The sequence below is a fragment of the Pseudopipra pipra genome, chromosome 1 (genome assembly GCF_036250125.1).
Source record: "Pseudopipra pipra isolate bDixPip1 chromosome 1, bDixPip1.hap1, whole genome shotgun sequence".
In the NCBI taxonomy this organism is placed as follows: domain Eukaryota; kingdom Metazoa; phylum Chordata; class Aves; order Passeriformes; family Pipridae; genus Pseudopipra; species Pseudopipra pipra.
This window is the reverse complement of record NC_087549.1, coordinates 88047615-88068472: the sequence shown is the minus strand read 5'-3', so window position 1 is coordinate 88068472 and position 20858 is coordinate 88047615. Positions and strand designations below refer to the sequence as shown.

General features: G+C 40.8%; 1 protein-coding gene and 1 long non-coding RNA gene across 2 annotated transcripts in view; one reads left to right on the top strand and one right to left on the bottom strand.

Annotated features, from left to right (window-relative positions):
• Window positions 1-1662: 1662 nt before the first annotated feature.
• Window positions 1663-19904, bottom strand: LOC135418555 (uncharacterized). Its single transcript, XR_010432522.1, has 3 exons — window positions 19683-19904; window positions 15979-16048; window positions 1663-7169 (listed from the first exon to the last, which is right to left on the bottom strand). It is a non-coding gene; the product is annotated as an uncharacterized LOC135418555 (long non-coding RNA).
• The window catches only part of EEF1E1 (eukaryotic translation elongation factor 1 epsilon 1), a 16837-nt gene continuing 15291 nt past the window's right edge, over window positions 19313-20858 (top strand). The window contains 2 exon segments of the mRNA XM_064663995.1: window positions 19313-19402; window positions 19404-19529. Coding sequence (XP_064520065.1) covers window positions 19328-19402; window positions 19404-19529 — 201 coding nt within the window. The 5' untranslated portion in view covers window positions 19313-19327.

The window sequence follows — 20858 nt, the reverse complement described above, 5'->3', positions numbered from 1 at the left end:
ATATGCTTGCCTCTTTCAGAGGTCGAATGTAAACTTCTGATACATTTGAAAAAGGTCATTTATAGCAACTGCTCCTAGAAGGGCTGTCTGATCTGGAGAGGACTGTTCTGAATTGGATTTGTCCCTGAACTGTGGATTATGCTTTTCTAACTATTCAGTAGTTTGATTTTCATCTTCTAATATCTTCTCTCTGAACTGTTTGGGAGGATGCAGAGGACAGAAGGTCTTTCTTTACAGACCCTTAAAGTTCCCTGTATGGAAGGAAATCTCCTGCAGATCCAGTGGTGGGCTTTGTGGTGTCAGTTTAGATTGGTGGGCTGCAGGATTACCAAGCATGAAGTTCTGACCCACAGAAGGCATTTCTGATGTTTCCTCCCATCTCCCTATCTCTTCCCCACTCCCCACAAGATTTTATTGTTACTTTAGAGCACCAGTTTCCAGTGCTTCCTGTACACTATTTCATCCATCTGACTGTGAGTCATTTAAGTTAAGGATGTGTCCCTTGCAGACTTAGTCCACTGAGTAAAAGACCTGAATTTCATACAGATCAGCTATACAGTAAAGACAAAAGTTAATGTTACCTAGTAGTTCATCTGCCTAGCCCAAATTTACTGTGTTTAATGGAACAGTGATAAATTCAGTTACCCGGTATAGCAGATCCCCTCTTCTTTCCCAAACATCCATCAGTCCCCACTCAAACAATTCTATATTTATGGGGATTTTAGGTATTCACCTACAGCCACGATACAGAAAGATATAAATGGGGACAACTGCAAGAGGAAAGACAAACTGATAGATTGTTAGACAGACTGAATCAGGTTGTAGAGTTGACAATTATATTCATTAACTCAATCAGCCTTCCGTTAATAGTGTGGGTTTGATTGCCGTCTTGCCTACAGGTAAATCTCCATCAAAATTACAACCATCAGTTAGTCCCCATTTTTAGAAACTATATGTGCTGGGGAAGAAAAAAAAAAGTCGAAAAATCTGTTGCTGTATCCTTTCTTCCAGCAGCAAAAAGCTGCTCCCAAAGCAACGGGAGGTGCGGAGCCACAGTGACCTCAGCCGGCGCTGGAGAGACCGTGCGGCACCAGCGCCCCGGCAGCATCCGCTGCTCTGCCGTGCCGTGCTTCCAGAGTGAGGGTGCTGAGCATTTTCCTGCCCTCTGGTACTGCTTTTGCTCCCTGTAACAGATCCAGATGCTGAATCTCAGTGGGCTGAGATCTCCTCCAACTGGCATTCTGACTCCCTCCTAGAAACAAGAGTTCAGGATAGCCACGTCTCCGTTGTCACTGGATAAGGATGTGTGACAGCAGCTAGGCAGATGTTAGCTGGTACTGGTGAGAATTGTTTATTATGGGTTAAAATTAATTTTAGACTTTTTCGCAGCCACTTGTAAAAGACTTTTTGAAACTGTCCCCAACATTTATAATATAAGCAGCATACATCTTATGCTGATGTCAGCATCAAATTTAAGGGCTGTGGTGACTTGAAATAAATAATTCTCAGTAAAACTCTCTGTGAAGTAAACCAGTGTCATAAAAATTTCTATGCTTTACAAAATTATATGCATCATATTCTTATATTGTTAATTCTCAATCACAGCTCATGAAAAAAACATTTTCATAAAAAAAATGCTGAAAAGAGCATTTGCATACACATTTCAAGGTGAAAGGTGATAATTTCTGTCAAAGAACTCATTTTCATATTTCTGCACACATTTGGTGCTAATTTATTATGTTTGCAAATAACAGAATCATCAGTTTCACGAAAGAGCATCTTTTAGTTTCTCTCCTGAAGTTTCTATCATTTAAAAATACATCAGGTGTTACTAAAGCCATGTAAATATGAGTGAATCTTAGTTTCATGGACAGTAGAGACCTATATTTTCCACTGATGAGGAATAAAACCAAGATTTTATTCTCACCACAGCAAATGAATCCTATGTAAACACAAAATATAGAGATTGTACACTCAGCTAAAACAAATGCATCTTGTTCTATATTACATACATGAGGTGATGTAGATTTCCACTAACCCAAGAATCCAACTTCCTGTGTGTTTGGGGGCAATGTCTCTGTAGTCCACAAGCCCCATAAAATCTAACCCAACTTTTCCTGGCCCAGGTTCACATGCTGTGAAACAGAAAGCCTGTTATTGGGAGCTGGAGTAGGTCACAGCACCAGGCTGTGCTGTAAGAAAAGGTCACTCAGAGGGCTGCGGACTGAGGGCAGTTCAGGTTAACAAGTGAGAAGAGCTAGATGGGAATGGGGCACAGCCAGTGTTCACAGTGAACTAGTTCACATCAACTCTGTGACAAAGTTTCCAGGAAGCGACAATTTCACCCTCAAGCTGCTTCTCATTGCAGGAATTTTGAGAAGGGATTCTGTGTCCATTATTCAGAGGAAATTCTCCTAAAAATGGTGCTGTAGACAGAGATGACTTTTTTTTTTCATCTGATATGGTGTGTCTGGGTCCTTTGTATCTGACTGCTTGTGTTCAGAATCTTTAAACCTGAACTGCATTTATTTTACACAACCATAAGCAAGTAGTGCATGTTTCCTTCCCCCTTTTTGAAGTTAGGAATCTATACGTGCCCTTGGCTCGTTGTTTTGTTTTTTTCTGCTTGCATCATATGGAGAACCGGAAACACTCCAGAGGTTGCCCATGTGTCAGAAAAATATCCTTTTTTTAGTTAAATTCCACCACTGCTATCAAGAGAGTAGACATTTCCATTCTAGCTGCAGCCGGGAGTCAGTTTTCTTTTGCATGCTCTAATGTGCTTCAGACCAGCCAAGGGTTTTTTTGTTGTTTTTTTTGGCAGGGTTGGATGTTGGCTTATTGGTTATGAGAGCCTGTACAATCATTGCAGTGGAAATAAAAAGCCCTGACACTAGAGCAGTAGAAATAACAATGTTGGTTTCTTCCCACTAAGTGGAAATAACATGCTTTGTTCCACCAATTTGAGGTACAGAATACCTGACATGAGATGGTGTACAACATTTTGTGTTTTTTTCTGGGAAAATGTCTCAGCATCAGTGCACCGTGCCAGAGCAAAACTGCACCAAAAATGGTCAGGTACAAGGTCAGTGATAACAGGCCAGATTCTCAGAGTTGAGGTAAGCGGGAAGCATGAGGCTACAGGATTTCTATTAACTGATACTATTCATTATAACATATGTTTCACTGGCTAGCTGAAAGTAGTTCTTGAGTATCGGGCCCTAATACCCATGTATGAAAGTCTTCTAAAAGACTGTCTCTAAATTCCAATAAATAAATATATAATGAGTGATAGGCACTTGCAATAACTGATCACATATAACTGACAGGGAGAAATGGTGAGCCAGGGTTAATAAATCATGCAGCTTGCTGAACTCAATAGCATCATATATTTTTAAGGTAAGCCGTCATAGATTTTGAATAAAAATGGAATTGCTCAAAAAAAGGCATATTTTGCCTGTTCTTTATCTCACTACATTAAGACAATAAAAAGCCAGTAAGTTGCCAGATTCACCTATTTCTTCCACTGGCCACTTTGCAATGCTGCATAGTCACTGATAGATTGAAAAGGAACCAAATCTTTCTAGTAACCACTTTTAATGTCATGGTTAGTATATAATCTATCTTAAAGGACTTAAAAATATCTGTTTAAATGTAATCTTGAGTTTTAGAGGGACCCTAGATGTGCATTTATATTACAGTTTCAAAATCTCTTGGTAAAGTTTAACACAAACACAAGGAACTACAAATGTCTGCTTCAGTGGACAGTGAATCAGGACTGACCTACTGTGGGAAAGGCTGAACAGGCAGAAAGTGTAGTTTTCAAATACATGAATCAGAAGAGTTTCCATGAGGAAATTTTAAAACACAATTATAAAAAAATAAAGGAAACATAAATCCTTCTCCATTCCCTTTTCTCCACAAATATTTTTATAGTCTCACTTAGGGTAATTCCTACAAAGCTGTTGTCCAAGACTTCTTTAACTTTCCTTCACATTTGTCATCAATTTATAGTGAAAACAAGTGTCACTCATCATAACTGAATATGCACAGGGGTCAGCAGTACCTTCCTTCAGACACTGAGACTTCATCCCATCTTTGTGAGCACAGCTGGGGCTGTACAATGGAAGGGGATCAGTGTTGCTACTTGACTGCCTCTGTCTCGCGTGACTGAGAACATGAGCAGGGCGCTGGGCTGTGCTGATGAAGCCAAGGGGAGCACCTTTAAAACTCCCTGGTCATTGGACTGGTCGCCTGTTAATGGCATGGTAACAGCAAATGTAAAATCAGTTGCCTTTATATAACACCCTCCATTTGTCAGCTCACAAGACAGACGTCTCCACTTTTCTGCATTGGTTAAGCTGGAGTATAAGTAACTGCCTTTCTAAAGATTATCGATAGAGCCTGTATTAATTAAATAACAGAAGGTGAACTAGGCAGGCAGAAGTGGTCCAGGGACTGGGGCATGAGCCCAGCATGAGAAAGACTCATGCTCTTCTGATACATCTTCTCTGTGTAGCCTTAAACAAGTCACTTACTTACCCTGTTGTGTCCTGTTTGACGAGACTGGACAACTAGCCCTTCCTTGTTTCATGAGGAAGCTTGATGTAAGGATAAATGTATCAATGATAAGAGAACACAGTCTGTGTAATGGAGTGATGAACCCATCTTACAGTACAATTACGAGATTTTTTAGAAATTTGGTCTGATTCCTTTCACCTTCCTTGAAATATACTTTTTTCTGTCCCAATGTAATTCTACTGAATCTTCATAAAAATCTGATCAGAGTATTTGTCTGAAATTTTTCCCAGCACTGGCCTGAAGTAAAAGACATTCAAGGGGAAGATGAAGCTATATATGGATGCTTTTTTAACTGTTACAGCTCCTGGATCAGATTCTTAGCTGATAGAACTACAGGGTAATTAGATTACAGTTAATGTAAATTTCCTAAATGACACAGCTGACAATCCCATCTTCTAAAATCAGTCACTTTTTCAAAGGACTGTGATACCTATAAGGTTTTTGCTGCCTGTTTGTTACAAGATGTAATGAGAAAATAGAAAGAGCTTTAACAGTGAACTTCTGGGCTTTTCTGAATTTCAGTTTACTCTCACTGTAATACAGTTTTTTATGTCACAACTAGACGGCAGATAGAAAGGCTGACTGTGTCGAGGGAATTTGGTGTTTTACATTTAGAAGGAACATTTAATGAATTATGCTGCCCCCAGATAACCCCTATTTCATTTGTATATAATGCTCAGGGCTAAGGATTGTCTTTCTGATCCTTCTCAGATGTTAGGCAGTACAATTCGAGAGTGGTCAAATTACTGCTCCCATCCTTACTTCAGTCCTGCAAGTGCTGAGTGCTTTAACTCCCACTGAGGATATAAAATGGCTTTAATACAACAATAATCTTAGATTTATCAAAGGCATGAAGTTCAGAGTGAAATCAAATGCCTAACTTTTTTTTCTCTGTGTGGCTATTATGTAAACATGACCTTTTAATACTATATTATTTAGTGCTTTTTATATTATTACCTAATTGCTAGATTCCATTTTTTATGAAAAGTACTCTAAAATATTAGGTTGCTTATAAATATTCTCTTCCCTTAATCTCTGCAGGTATTACTGACACTCAGCTGCCACTAACTGGGCTTGTTGCTTTGCGATTCCACATCTTCAGGAGGGAAGGTACAGGTATTTAAGTTGATGTCGTAAACAAAGAGGAATACATCAAATGGCATATTGATAAACGAAATAGTATTGGTCTGAGGAAAAACTATTTTATTACTTAACAGCCTGTCAGTAAAAAACCTGAAAAACTAATCAGACATCAGGCTTCAGGGTGCAAGCTTGTTGTCTGTCAGGGTCAGTGAAAAGATTTCTCCCCCTCCCCTCTGTCAAGACACTGGTATAATTGGCTCCACGCATTAAGGAAAGTAATGCCTTTCCCTATGGCATGAGGCAATTGTCAGTAGCCTCTGGAAACTGGGCTTTACCTCCAACACGCTACACATGTCATACATCCCTATTGCATGTTTGCTTTCATTTTGTTTGGTTTTAAAATATGTAAATTATTTGTAGCCTATAAACACATGTGCATACTTGTATGTATGAGAGGTATCAGACCAGGTGAAAAGTTTCTGCCTTTCATCTGTGAGGTGAAGCAAGTGGGTGGAAGCCAGTATGACTTAGGTGTGGCTGAGGAGACTGATCAGCTGCACTTGCAAAGCCCTCCAAGTGACTGGACCCTTGCCACAACTGTACAGTTTAACCAGTACAAGCAGTGTCCAGCTGCAGCTACACATCTCTGTAAAATTAAGTTGTGAAAAATGAACTGAATTCATTTCATTTTCATGGCTAGGCTTCTCGAAGGGGCCGTCCCCGATCTGAATTCACTCTGAAAATAATTTACATTTTTTCATACAAAATGCAGACAATCTTCTGTAATACTTCTGAAGTGTCGTCCAAGGACTGCATTTGGTCTCTGATTTCTATCCCACCCAGATGTACAGATAGAGCAGCATCCTATGGAACAACGATGTGCTCAAACACTGTCAGCCTGAGCCTTGAATAGGAAAAATTGGTATAGCTTCAGTGAATACAGTATATATCACCAGAAACAATGGAACTGGGCTAATTTAATTACCTCAGGACCTGCCCTGTGTTTTCTCAAAGAGCTCTAAGTACTTCTTCTGTTCCGTTTTAGCATTGTTTTGCTATCATATGAATGAACACTAGAAGAGAAGAAGAATTAGTGACTGCAGAAGGTTTACCCCAAGTGTTCTCAATTGAACCGGTGGCAAAATTCTCCTTGTCAAGCGTGGAAGTCCATCTGGGTCTAGAATGGTATGTTTTCATGGGATTTCCTTTTTCCTGGGATTCTGTACAAATTTTGTACAAAACTTTACAGTTGATATGGTGATTTTAATAAGAGCATTCAAGTCCAAGTATTGCAATAGGGAAGGAATGTTTTTGAGCGGTACTGATGATTTTCTTCCACTTGTTTTCCACTTGCATTCCCTCTTCGGTAGACTCACAAAATAAGAGCTTTTTGACCAGCAGTACTTGTTGTCTCTCCAGGGCAGAGAGCATAGAACAGAACCAATATGTGCTCCATTGCCTGTACGGAGTCCAGATGTTATAAAATGCAGCAGAAGCAAGACAAGCTGTGGAATAGAAATCCAGAGTTACTTTCTTCCCCAAGGACTCTAATACACTTGTTTCTCAAACAAACACCAACCTGATGTGTTGGAACTGAGCTTTTGGCCTCAATAGGAGTGGAGGATGGAAAACAACTCTGCCAAGGCCAGCAGAGTTGGGTGTCTCAATTACAGCAAAGTCCTTGTGCATGCAGAATGGCAAAAACCTTCTCTTCATGCAATCATGCATGAAAGAACCTGAGGAAAGCTGCAGATCTTCAGGTTTCTCCTCTTTGCTATTAATATTGACCCAGATGCCTTTCAAGGTAGGAATTCGTGGTGTCCATAAAACAATTTGTATTAGGGCAAGGTATTTTTTTGACATAAGGAAGTCTGTGGGAAAATATCTGCCTGAAGTTCTTGAAGCCTTCCATCTTGACTAAACTTAGCCAAATGCAGATGAAACTTTGTCAGGAAAGTTTCAATGATGGTGAGGTTGCTACAGCAGACAACCTCAGTATTTTTTGCAGGGTATGTTGTTGGATTCAACCTCGTAAATTGTTCCTGCTAGCGGATATATTAATTTACACACAAAGATTTGGATACAGAGAAAAAAATTATGTTACAGCCAGATAGATCACAGACTTACAGAATATTCTGAGTTAGAAGGGACCCAGAAGGGTCATCAAGTCCAGCTCTTAAGTGAATGGCCCATGTAGGGATCAAACCTGCAACCTCAATGTCATTAGCGCCATGCTCCAACCGAGCTAAATCACATGGGATATAGAGCAATCCTTTCTGTGTATAGCCCATTTATCCCAAAATGGTTTTGCCAATGACCAGAAGAAAAGCTTTGTTTGGAAGTATGAAGTGGTATTCACAATACTTACCATTCATCTGTGGAGCTTTCTGATGAGTAGTAAAGACTGATTTTTTCAAGCCCATGAACTAAGATGTTTGTGAGCCCAGTCTACAGCAGCTTGACACATATCTGTTTTCTGAATGCTTTTAAGATAGCTTAATTCCTTCAGAAATGCAAAGCAATTAAAGATATTTTGTTAGCTCTGTTGTGTGTTTGACAAATCATTACAAACTGACAACATGATCTTCAAGTTGCATAGATAATCTTTAAGACTGCGTCTGAGCCTCTTTGATCTCCTTACCTAAATGCTGCATCTTTGTGGAAAGATGATGCAGCCCAATCCTAAGGCCTCAAAGGGATGTGCATTAAGACTTGTAGACCCACATAAAAATAAAAAAAAAAATCTCAAGAGGAAAAGAGCTTTGCAGTGCATGCACTAGGTATGTGAGGAAATGCTCAGCAGGATCTGAAAGGGTTTTGTTCTCCCATATAGGAATAATGACAGCTCCATTGTAGTAGTGCACCCTTATTCAGGCAAACTTCTTCTCTGTTTGATGTCATCCAGAATACGAGGACTGATGAATTCTAGTGAAATAATGAAACAATATGGTGTTGTTCTGTCTGAGAAGGAACAGGTTTACTATGTCTTTGAATAACTGAAACTTGCAGAGTTTTTTTGTTGCCGTGCCCAAGAATTTAGAGCAAGACCATACATACACAGCTATGTAATCTGAGAACAAGCAAGCCACTAGTTATTCTGCCCTGATTCTCCTTTAATAATGAAATACATGATATTTTATTCCAATCCATTCACAAATAGTTCCTTTTAAAACTTTTATGTCATTATGGCACCTACCCTATGCCTTTGACAGCAGTTTTCTTCCCTTAACTGGGGTGGCAAACCAAATCACGGTTCAGTTCTTCAACCTTCATCAAACACCAGCTCAGCTCATTAACGCAAATCAATCTTCATGGTTAATTTCAACTAACACAGCAGGCTGTCAAGGAGGATGGTGGAAGGGTGGACATGCTCTTCTTTCTATCTCTGCTCAAATAGGGGCCAGAGTCTCCAGCAAAAGGACAAAGTAGATACCCAGGGAGGTGACCCCTTAAACTACCCCAGTGAGCACTGGAGCCATCTGATGGCAGAGGCCATTCGAGCAGACCCTGAGGGCTCACCACTCTCCCTGTGAAGAATGAGCACAGACAGCTACTGTACTATCAGTTTTCATCTTACCTTACCCCATGCTGATTTCCCCATACAAACAGGCCTTTGGCTCCCCTTTAGGGTCTGCTTGCTCCAAGGATATTTGTTGGTCAACTTTAAAACTGCAAGGAGTAAGAATTGGCATGAAAGATGCCCCTGTTATTTACAGAGACTGCTTCTGGACCCTGACCATATTACAAAGCTAAACAGAAAATCTTGCAGGCATCTGGGAACCAAAATTTTTTGGGTCAAGCCGATTTGTGTTCACTGCAACCTACTTATGATATATTTAATTAGTCCATACTTCAGGGCTGCTGTCAATCAATTTCCTCTGTTGATTGGCCACAGATGGAGCTGCGGTGCTGGGGGAGGTCGTAGATATTCTTGGCACTGTTGAGGAAGATCAGCATGTCTTTTTCACACTCTCAGGGTTAAACCTGTCACCAGACTCAATAGTAACAAGCTAATGGTCTGATAACACATTTCAGGACAGAATTTTACTTCAGGAAATTAGCTGGGAATATCCTTCCTTCTCCGGAGTCTGGGACATGGTCCATGGTCCCATAGCTTCCTGGGAAGATCTGGAAACATCACCCTAGACATTGCTGCTTCACTCAAAATATGATGTCTTTTTATTTCATCTCTTCCTTACCTGTGGCCACATATTTGAGGTTTAAAATCATTATGACAACTGTGAGGTCTTTGACTCAAAGGTCTCAAAAGGTGTTTTACAAATTTGGGTTACTCTATATTACAGGACTGTCTGCAGATGTAAGACACTGAATTTCATGACACAGTTGGTCCATTTATATTCCTCCTTTCCTAAATGATTAAGAGGTCACAGACGAACCTGGGAGGCACTTCATCTTTCCCAAACTAAAAGGAGCTTAATTTCTAGGTTTAGAGTACCTCAGACAAACAATGCATGTTATTTTATTTCCTGTGGTAAATGGACAGTTGATGTTTTTCTTCACCAGGTCTTTTCCAAGAAAAGACCTCAAAGAAGCACCCTGGATTATAAATGGTAGAGAAAAATGATAATCCTAATGCTGTCTCCTGATTCCAAATAATGATTGCAAGGCACATACATAACTTCTTGGCAAGGATCCATTTGTCAAAATAAAAGAAGCCAACTGCGTAAGGGAAAGAGACGATAGATCTTGACAAACTTGTAGATGCTAGCAAAAATGTAAACAAGAAGTTGCTGTGACTGATGTATTAATGTAACACTGCCAGAATACTAGCTTCAAAAATTAACAACTGTTGATGCTTTTGTGACTAGTCGAAAGAGCAAGTGTCATGATTTCTGCTATGTTTGACATTTTCTACAGTTTCTACTCAATTTTAATCTCTGTGTAATACTCAATGCTTGGCTTTCTACAAGAAAGACAGAATAAGTAAGATTCCCACAAATGGGATAATACATTTGAAGACAGCTGACCTAAGAAAAGAGATAGCAGAGATGAAAATTTCTTGACATTTTTATGAACTCATCATTTTTGCCATTTAATATATAAAAAGAAAAACCTATTTCCACTGATTGATTACTTTAATGAATAAATGTACTCAATGATTTGGTGGGTTGAGTGGATTAAATTTCCCTTGCTGGCAGGAAATGGCCTTGAATGAAAGTGTTTTGAGGGTTTATTCATTTTTCCCGCACCAAAAAAAAAAAAAAAAAAGGTAGAAAATCAGTCTGAATTTCAAACCACATTGATCTCTGTGTAAATTTTATAAACCATTATCTGAACCTCTGTGAGCTCCTGTGGGCTCAAATAATTCTAAACCAGATTTTTCACATTGTCGCCAATGTGTTGAACAACACCCAGCAACATACGATTATAACCTTCTTCCTTTCCATTATACTTCCTTGCTGTAATAATTTCAAATTCTTATCATCACATAAGCCTTGCTCCTCATCTCCACAAAATGCTTTCCAAAACAGCAGCAAATAAAGAGTCAATTAAAAAAAAAAAAAGTCTGTCTTGCCACGTATGGTTTTGACAAGTTTTGGATGGAGAGAGGAAGCAAGACTGAAGATCACTGCAATGGGGAAAAGAAGGAGAGTTCATTACAAAAATCTAAATTAAAAAAAAAAAAACCAAAAAAAAACCAAAAAAAAACCCCAAAAAAACAAAACACCCTAACACCTAGGAAAAGGAGGAAATGTGTCATTTTGCAGAGATGCTGGATGACAGGACAATCTTCTATTTGCAACCCTGTTTTCTTCTGTTAGATCCATTATCAAACGCATGGGTTATGGTGCAACATAACCTGAAGTGCTTAAATTCATAAGCTTTGTGTGTAATTTCCTGCTGCAGTCCTGGGTCAAGCATCATGTGCCTTAGTAGCAAAGTATCATCTGACATCTCCATGCTAATACAGATTTTCCTTTGGGTGATGTATGTGCTAATGTCAAACAAACACACTTGCCAAAAGCTAAATTTCTTCTCACAAAGGAAGCCTCTCACAGAGTTTGTCTTGGCCTGTGTCTGTAACATATATCCCAAACACATTTTACCTTTAAGAGTTGCTTTAATGGAAACCAATGCATTAAAAGTTATAAAACGTACTGCTTTAATTCCAATTTTATATTTTGAATATGTTTGTTTACTTTGTAGATGTAGGTCTCCAGCAACTAAACGTTGAAAGAGACTGGATAAAGAGAAGCAAAGAACAAATGAAGGAGTGTAACATTTACTTTCACTAGCAATACCAGCTTTAAGGGGCTTCGCTGCAGATAAACCTTGTGACTGCACATATATGAAGAAGAACTAAAAGTATGGTGAGTCATTAGCTCCATATTTTCATTTGTCTGGTTGTGACCTGATGTTTTCTCCTGTTATCTTCATGCAACTTGTTTCAAACCACATTTGCAGGAGGAAGGGTTTCGAAGCTTGCCTTTGAGGCTGGCTGCTGCTCAGTGAAGGGACTCTTTCGTCATTCATGTCTGTATAAATACACCTGCCTATTCATGCTGTCAAGTCTCTGTGGCTTTTTTTCTCATTTTCCTGTTCTGCAACACTTCATAGTGAGTGGTCCCTTTTAGTGAGCAGTTCCTCAATGACTCAAAAAAAAATAAAAAGAAAAATGTGCTTGTGTGTAACATTTGACCATCCCTGTTCTATTAGAGAAAATGTACAAATACTCTAGCAAGTGTCAAATGGTTAGATTAGAAATGATTGAAGCCTGATTCCTCTTTTTTTTACTCCTAATTTACTACTGTATTCTCTAAACACTAAAAGATACAACACTGCAGGTTTATTCAAACTGAGATTTTCCCATTGCTCTTCTCAAGAGTCCAAACTATTCCACTAACTGATTCAATAAGGCAATTGAAACTAAAGCATTTGCTTCCCCATAACTCTCAGCTTATACAGAGACACAAGCAGCAGTAGTTTAGAGAAAAGTCTAGAAAAAAACATGTTTTCCACCATTTGTTGTCTAGAGATATGCTGATGGGTTTAGATTAACTGGCAACAAAACCCATCTTGCTTCTATGGAAGTGCTCTAGCCCTGCAACAGATATGATAAACTCTCTAAGATCCTTAGTATCGACTTGTTTTATTTGTGCTAATAACTCCATTACAATGATTCCGACTGTAGAGTAGCTGTGTCCTTAAAATCTGAAGAATACTTGATAATAAAATAAGAAGAGGTGCACCAGTTCAGAAATTCCCATACCACAGCAGGAATCCTAAATGCATCTGAATCCAACTCAACACTGAAGAAACTTTTTGTTTGAAAAAGAAAAAGCAATCAATGACCACTCATGGCTTTCTTACAACTATCACTAATGGAAAACAACAACAACAAAAAAAACCTATAGGAAGGACTATTTTTAAAATGTGGTTTATTCTTAGAGCCATGTGAGACTCACCTATGACATTAGCATAATCTGATAGTGAAGTGACATCTCCTTTCAAATCCATCCTTTCCTCAAGGACATCAGGAGAGGTGAAAGCTGACAGCATTTCTGTTACACTGACAGAGCTGTGGGTCAAGCGAACACCACACCAGTTTACATGAGGGCTGAATTTGACCTTGTGTCACGACAGCTCCCAAAGGATCCTGCAGTAAGCACTGATGTATTCAAGGCTGTACATACTGGCATTGCAATGAGATCTTTAAGGGCAACGTTGAGGACATCTTTCATCTTGGGGCATCACAGAGCATTGGAAAGATGTTCTGCTACAAAAAATTTGTGACAAGCTGCCATCGTCTCCTGCGGGGCAAATACAGGAGTCTACAGTTGAAGACAAGCCATCAGAGCCTGCCTCAGGTGCTGACAGCGCTTCCTTAACACATCCACTTCTCTAACACAAGCCTTATTCTCAACAACAGCTGCTACTGATCGAGCTGTTACTGATCGGGCATCTTCTTGTCTGCTAAAAGGCAAAAGCAAATCTGTCAGAAACAACATGGCCAAACATCTTGTGGGCAGAGGGCTAGATCAGCTTCTAGTCTGCTGACTGAATACTCGTTTTGAGTACAGCGAGCCAAACGTGCTTTTGTATAGGCCTGAGGAAGACCCATTGATCTTTTGGAGGCAGGAGAGAGGGCTGCGTGATGAATGGGCAAGGCTTGCTTCCAGCCACCTGACCCGCCTGCCATCTAGTGTATGTTCAGGACACACCTCCAGCTCAGAACAGTGTAGCTGGAGAACAAAGAACAGAATTAGTCTGTTCTAACATGGCATGTTACTGGTAGCATATGCTGAAATAGCTTAGCCTTTTCATCCCAGGACTCTGTATTTGTAAATAGGGCAAACCCCCTAAAACCAGCTTCCTGCCAGCAGCGATTCACTTACAACAATCGTGTTCTCAAAAGCACAGCAGACTAAACCCAGCACTTACTTAACAGTAAAAGAAGCAACGGATTATATTTTCAATAACCAAATGTACCACATTTACACATGATAAACTAGGTATAGTGTTCTAGGTATACTACCTTTAAAATCAGTTATCTACTTCATCTATTTAGCTGTCAGGAGGAGAACTGCTTGTGCTGCATATGCACAACTGCTGAACAAACCAGTGGTCTTCTGTCACACCAAACCCTAGCATCCAGGTTGCTATGTCAGACACCAGTTTGTTCCCTTTCGTGCCAATCAGCCATTTTTTGTAAGTTTTAATTTCCACATACCCATTAATGCTGGTTGTTTTTCTTTAATGACATCTTCTAATATGGAAGGCGAATAAATAATAAAGGACAGCAAATTTGACTTCAGAAATGAGGATGGAATTGAGAGTAGAATATGTCTGTACAGATCTCTCAGTAAATTTTCTATGCAGGTCCATATTTTCTTGTCTCAGGAAATCAAATTTGTGGCGATCGGTGCCTAAGAGTTGACTCTTTCCTTATCGAACAATAAAGTTACCTGGGCTTTCTATCAAAAAAACACATGCAAAGGAGTATTAGTGATGTATTCTTTTTAGATGTGTAAGAATACATACACACTCCGTTGATTGGTCTCCAAATCCATAGAAAATAGTCAAAGTTATTCTGGAATTATCAAGCCCAGACAGTCATCTATGTTCAACAGTTGTTTAATTCCAAATCTGAGTCACAATGTTTTTCAGATCCAAATGCAGACCTCCCTATGAGAGACAAAGTTCAGGGGACTCCAGGCTATGAACAAGTGAGTCAGGTCTGGGAATGCTCTAAAAACAGCCACGGCAGTGCAGAGCTAATTGCCTCCTACGTGGGCCAATTAGCTTTGATGCAGCAGTGCAGTAAAGCAGCTATCCTGCCTGTGGATCTGGCCCTTAAATCACCATAGTGCCCAGACAGCATTGTGACTTGCAGTCATATTCCAGGGAACAGAAGTGAAAAAGAACCAAGTCAATTTTATAATGGTCAGCGATGAATCCTGTTGTCACTCCACCTGCAGTGAATATACACATATGCATTCTATCACTAAGACATACATGTGCATGAGATCAGTCTTCTCAGAAGTACGAAAAGTCTCCCTTGCCCTACTTTTGCTGGTGCACTATCACAGCATTATTATCACGGAAACTTTCCCTTCCATGTTTCCTCCAATATGCACTTCAGCCAAAATCAGCTGCTGGGACAGTAACCTCTCTGACTCACTGCCTGCAGAAAGGCTTCTAACGAGAAGCCCTTTCGTTAGTGTAACCTAGTGAAAATGAGACAAAAAGAAAAAATTGTCATGCCTCTTAATTTTAAAATATTGCTTTGGAGTTGTTTGCTGCCTGACACATACAAGAATGGCTAAATTTTAACATGGGCCTGGGGCTTGTGTTTCTGTTATAGAGCATGGGGTTGAGCAGAAGAAAGGGGAAGCTGAAGCAGAGGAGAGATGGTTGTTACAAGAATCATTCTTTTCATGTGTTTGATTTTCCAAGAGCACTTGGGAAAAAAAAATTCAATTTCATCTTTACTTCATTCAGCCACCGCAGGAACCAGGAACAAATCTCAATCTCTTAGTTTGGCCACACACATTCCCCTCATTTTCAGTGAGAGGAATAACAGCAGCAAGGTCTCAGCCTCTTTTTTGGATTTTTTTTTCTTTTGCTCTTAAGCTAAACGATGAATAGCCTGATCACGCAGGCTGCAGATCAGGCAGTATAAACAGTATCACCTACAAACATTTAGCCAGTTTGTTACACACATTTAAAAACTAGTCATGAAACCTTGCTGCAGCGCCCTGCTATTAAACCTTTGCTTGGGGAATTTTTATGAGGTTTGGATTAGGAAGGTCCTACTGGCCTTGTTAGTGGGAAATAATGTGGTATGCTTACATTTTTATTTCAACAACTGTGTAAAAGTGTCCATTGGGCAAACCTGCCTCCTCCACTTCCCCAGGGGTACCTGTGAATAAATAAGTGTTAAGGCCACCGTAGTTCATTTCGCAAAGCAAGGACACAAAATGCAGAAAGTGAAGAAAGATCTCTTTGCTTCTGGTTTGGGGTAAGGGGATGAAGGTGTGAAAAAGGGGGTCTCCATGTGCTGGGGCATTGGGCTGAGGCAGGAGTGGTACACGCAATTATAACCTGGGCCTCCCTGAGGAAGGGTACTGCAGGAATACAGCTGCTCTTGCTGAAGTTAAGAAGAGGGAAGGAAAACTGGATTAAAATTGTAACTGCAGTGGGTTCAAGGCACAGGGCAGAAAACGTTTTCCATTTGTATAAAATATAGATTTGTATGTAAATATTCAGCAATAACTTCTGTAGTAATGAATAAGAAATAAATTGCTTATTTGATGTATGATAAAACCATTATTCTGCACAGATGAGGCAGATGACAATTGATTTATATTGCCTTGCAAAAGCTTCAGACAATTAAGGAGAAAACTGTTCTGAGACTTATTCCATCGACAAAATTCTGGTACAGCTAACAGCAATATGATTCACACAAGGATCATCTGGCATGTAAAGCTCGTTTTAGCAGATACCAACATGACATACATAAAGCTGTCAGACTTTCTCTAAAGGACAGTCATCCACTTCATGTTTCAAGTGCCAAATTAATTATATTTGACATTTAATTTATAACCTAAGGTATTTTAGATTTGGAACTTGACTATGATAACAGCAGATTAGAGCAGGCCTCCATTTGACAGAATCGATTTTTCAATTTATTTTCCTTGTATGTGAGGGCCATGATTCGGATTTTTGTGTATCGAGCTTGCATACAGGACAGTGATACCTCTAAGCAAAGAGGGCTTCATTCACCTCCTCCCCCAGCCATTCCTTGGTGAATTATTTTGCACTTGGAAGCAAGTTTCTTCTACAGCCTTAATCACAAAGCTCCACCTAATGGAACGAGGGGAGAACTGTGCACAGAAAAAGAAAGGGAGAGAGACACTGCTAAACTCTGCTATCAGGGGAAAACATAACAGTTAATCTCCTCCACCTAATTTATAGTCTCCCTTTCCAAGGTCTTTCAAACATCGAGGTGGGATGAAAGTCATAAGGGGGAAAAAAAAACCCAAAGCAAAAAACCTCACAAGCAACCTCATCCTTTACCTTTTCATCTGACTGAAATTGTAACCTTTTTATTTTAACTGATAGAATTTTCACTCCGTTAATACTAGTCTTTCACACTGGTAAGTTGCACCTTATAGATCTCAAAGCATTTAAAAATTATAAATATATAAAAGAAGCTGTAAATGTTGGTATGTATTTACTGCTAGATGCTTTATAATCAAAAATAAAATCACTCATTAATGGAACAATCAACTAGCTTTTTAAAAAATTGGCAAAATATTTCTTTCAATTTCTCCAATGAAAATGAAGGCTTTCTGTACAATTTTAGGTCATTCATTGATATCACACAGCTGGAACACTACTGGAACACTAGCATTTCAAAATATGAGGGAAAGGAGTGGAAGAATTTAAAAAATTTTGCAAAGATCAATGCAATTTTCAAGGTGGAGCAATTTTTTTTAAGTGCTTTGCAGATGTTAATATAAAAGATCATACAAAGTCCTCCAGAAGCTTAAAAATTCACTCACAATCTCAGATTTGCTCTGCAGCCAGAGGAAGGCTCAGTGACCACTTTCAGACTTCTTCTGCAACAGAAGGTACAAATCTAAATGTCACCTTGTATCAAGATAAAGCGTTTCACTGGAGAAACAGGACATTTGTCAGGATCATCTTATTTGAGATGACTAACGCAGTGACAGCCCTGAGTCTGTATTGTAAAATTGTCAGTAGTAGGACAAAACTAGCTCATACTTTCTAGTAAAAAATGTTAGTTTGGTATTCAATAGTCTTCTGTCAAGAATTGCACTTTGATACTCTGCAGAAATAGACCTGCCAATCTAAAATTGTTTTAATTCCTAATATTTATGATCAGATGTAGAAGTATGACACCTGCAGCAGAATAACTTCCATTGGAAAGGTGATTAAATCATGTCTTCGTCAAACTTCAAATACAATAATGTGCAGTTAAATCATGCTATTTCATGGCCAGCTGAGATTTTGTGGGGTTTATCTCTTAACTTCATTACTACCATTAACAATGGTGATTAGCATGATTTTCTTAACCCTGCTTCTATCCCTCCTCTTCCTTTGATGCCCTTGGGTAGAGGTTTGGTTCTGCCTGTTCTTCCTTGATTTCACAAGATCCCTAGTGACAGAGCTCCCCCCAAAATTTTAGCTTCTCTGCTAAATTTAGCTACACTTCGACAATGAGCTCACGATTTACCAGGTGGAGGAAGGCAGGACTGGTGTATGGATGGATAAAAGCAGTGCAATCTCATTAGCCCTGATTCCTGAAAACCCCGGGAGAAGGGTCTGTGTGGGTAACCTGAGGGCATCGCCCAGGGGCACATCAGGGCAGCTCATTGCAGGACATCGAGCCAAAGGATCTGGAAAGCCAGGATACATGGAGAGCAGGGGCTCTCGGGAGCAAAGCTGGTTTCCAAAGAAGGGCAACGAAGCTGGTGAAGGGTCTGGAGTGCATGTCCTGAGAGGAGCAGCTGAGGGAGCTGGGGGTGTTTAGTATGCAGAAAAGGAGACTCAGGGGAGACCTTATTGCTCTCTACAATCACCTGAAAGGAGGATGTACCCAGGTGGGGGGCGGCCCCTTCTCCCAGGTCACTAATGAAAAGACAAGAGGACATAGTCTTCGGCTGAGGCAGGGGAGGTCCATATTAGACATTAGGAGGAATTTCTTCATACGAAAGGTGAATAGACATTGGGATGAACTGACCAGGTTAGTGGTGGATTCGCTCTCCCTAGAGGTGTTTAAGGAAAGACTGGACGTGGCACTTAGTGCCATGGTCTAGTTGCCAAAGTGGTGTTCGGTTGTAGGTTGGACTCCATGATCTCAGAGGTCTTTTCCAGCCTAGCTGATTCTGCGATTCTCTGAAACCGCAAAGTCAGACAACCACCCCGCGAACCCCCATCCCAGCCACCACCCACGGACCGCCATGGGGCGGAGGTACAGCTGGCTCCGCCCCCTCGCTGAAGCCCCAACCCGGGGGCGTGGCTTGGCGAGCGCGGGTTTTCACATGTGGGGCCCGTGAATGTGCGCGACTGCGCATGCGCCACCCGTGACCCCACCGCTGTTCTCCCGCCCCCGAGGTGCTGCAAGGCGCAGCCTCCCTCGGCGCCTGATTGGCTGGCCTGGCCTTTCTAGCCAATGGCAGTGGCGCTTCTTGCGGCAGTGCGGCGGCTCCGCCCGCCAATGGTGCGGGCGGTTGTTGCCTCCTTCCTGCCCTCTCCCGCGTGTACCGCGCTTCAAGATGGCAGCGGCGGCGCCGGCTGCGGCGGAGCTGGAGCTGCTGGAGCGGCTACTGGGGCTGCCGGCCGGGAACAAGTACGGCGTCCAGGGGGAGCGGAAGGTGAAGGGAGCGAGGAGGGGCCGGGAGCGGGCGGCGGCGACGCGCGCGGGATGGCGTCCCTGGCCTCCCTTCCCCGACTGCTGCTTCCCCCTGCGCTTCCCTTGCGATTCCCGCCCAGCAACCGTGCGACGGTGACTGCGGCCCCCCAGTTACCAGCCTGCGTGTTCTCTTTGAGCGGGATCTCGCCTGTGCTTCCTCCAGACTTCCTTCATCGCCCCCCATATGTTATGGATGTTGTAGGCCCTCGCTGTCTGTTTATCTGTGGGTTCTGGAAACCTCATCCCTCTGCCTGTGGAAAGGGCATCGTGTATCGTGGAAGGGATGTCTGTTTGAAATATATCTGTTCTTGCACCGCTGTCCTTTTCTCTGCCTTTCCCTGATACCTGTGCGAGTTACGTCTGTGCAGGCGTGGTTAAATTACATGGAGGGAGGGGAAAGATGCTGCTTTAGTGTTGGGATCGTGTCTGTGGTGAGGAACTGTTGGTCTTAAATATTTTGTTCTTTTAAAGTACTTCTGCCTGAAAGGAGATTGTAGTGAGTTGGGAGGTCGGTCTCTTCTGCCGTGCCTGCAGTGAGAGGACCAGAGGAAATGGCCTTAAACTTAGATAGGACAGATTCAGATTAGGTGTTAGAATAAAAATTTAAATGTTAGGGTGGTCAGGCATTGGAATAGGATGCCCAGGGAGGTGGTGGAGTCACCACCCTTAGAGGTGTTTAAGAGGCATCTGGATCTAGTGCCAGGTGATGTGTTTTAGAGGTTACAGTGGCAGTGCTGGACTTGATGATCTTGAAGGTCTCTTCCAACCCTGATGATTTTTTGATTCTAGATGTCTTGATGTTTTTAAGTTTTGTATGGAAACATAAAGTTCCATGGTTTGAGAGGCACCTGAGGCATGAAAAATGTAATAATGAGGCTGAATGTCACAAATTTTGTGATGCCTTTTACCTGATCCTCCCTCCTGGAGAAGGTGGATGGAGAAAAAAGCTGTGCAGTTGCCTTATAGTTTGGGGTTTTTTAATTGAGTATTTATAATTAAGAGTCCTGAATATATATATCCTTAAGTTGCAAAAGCTGTCTTAATTATTTAGCAACCTCATGAGTATTTTAGTGCTATTTACTGTAAAGCATAAGGCTGAAAAAATTGAGTAACTAGATCTGTCTGTAGTTTTTCTGGCTGCATGTTCAGTGGAAAAAAAACCTTAGTAGTAGTCAAAGACATTAAATTATTTTTGTAGTTTTATCAACTTGCACCTTAGTTTAAATAAATCTGAACATAGACTCCTCTGTGTGGCCAGATACTTTAAATGAAAAGAAATGTTGCATTTTAA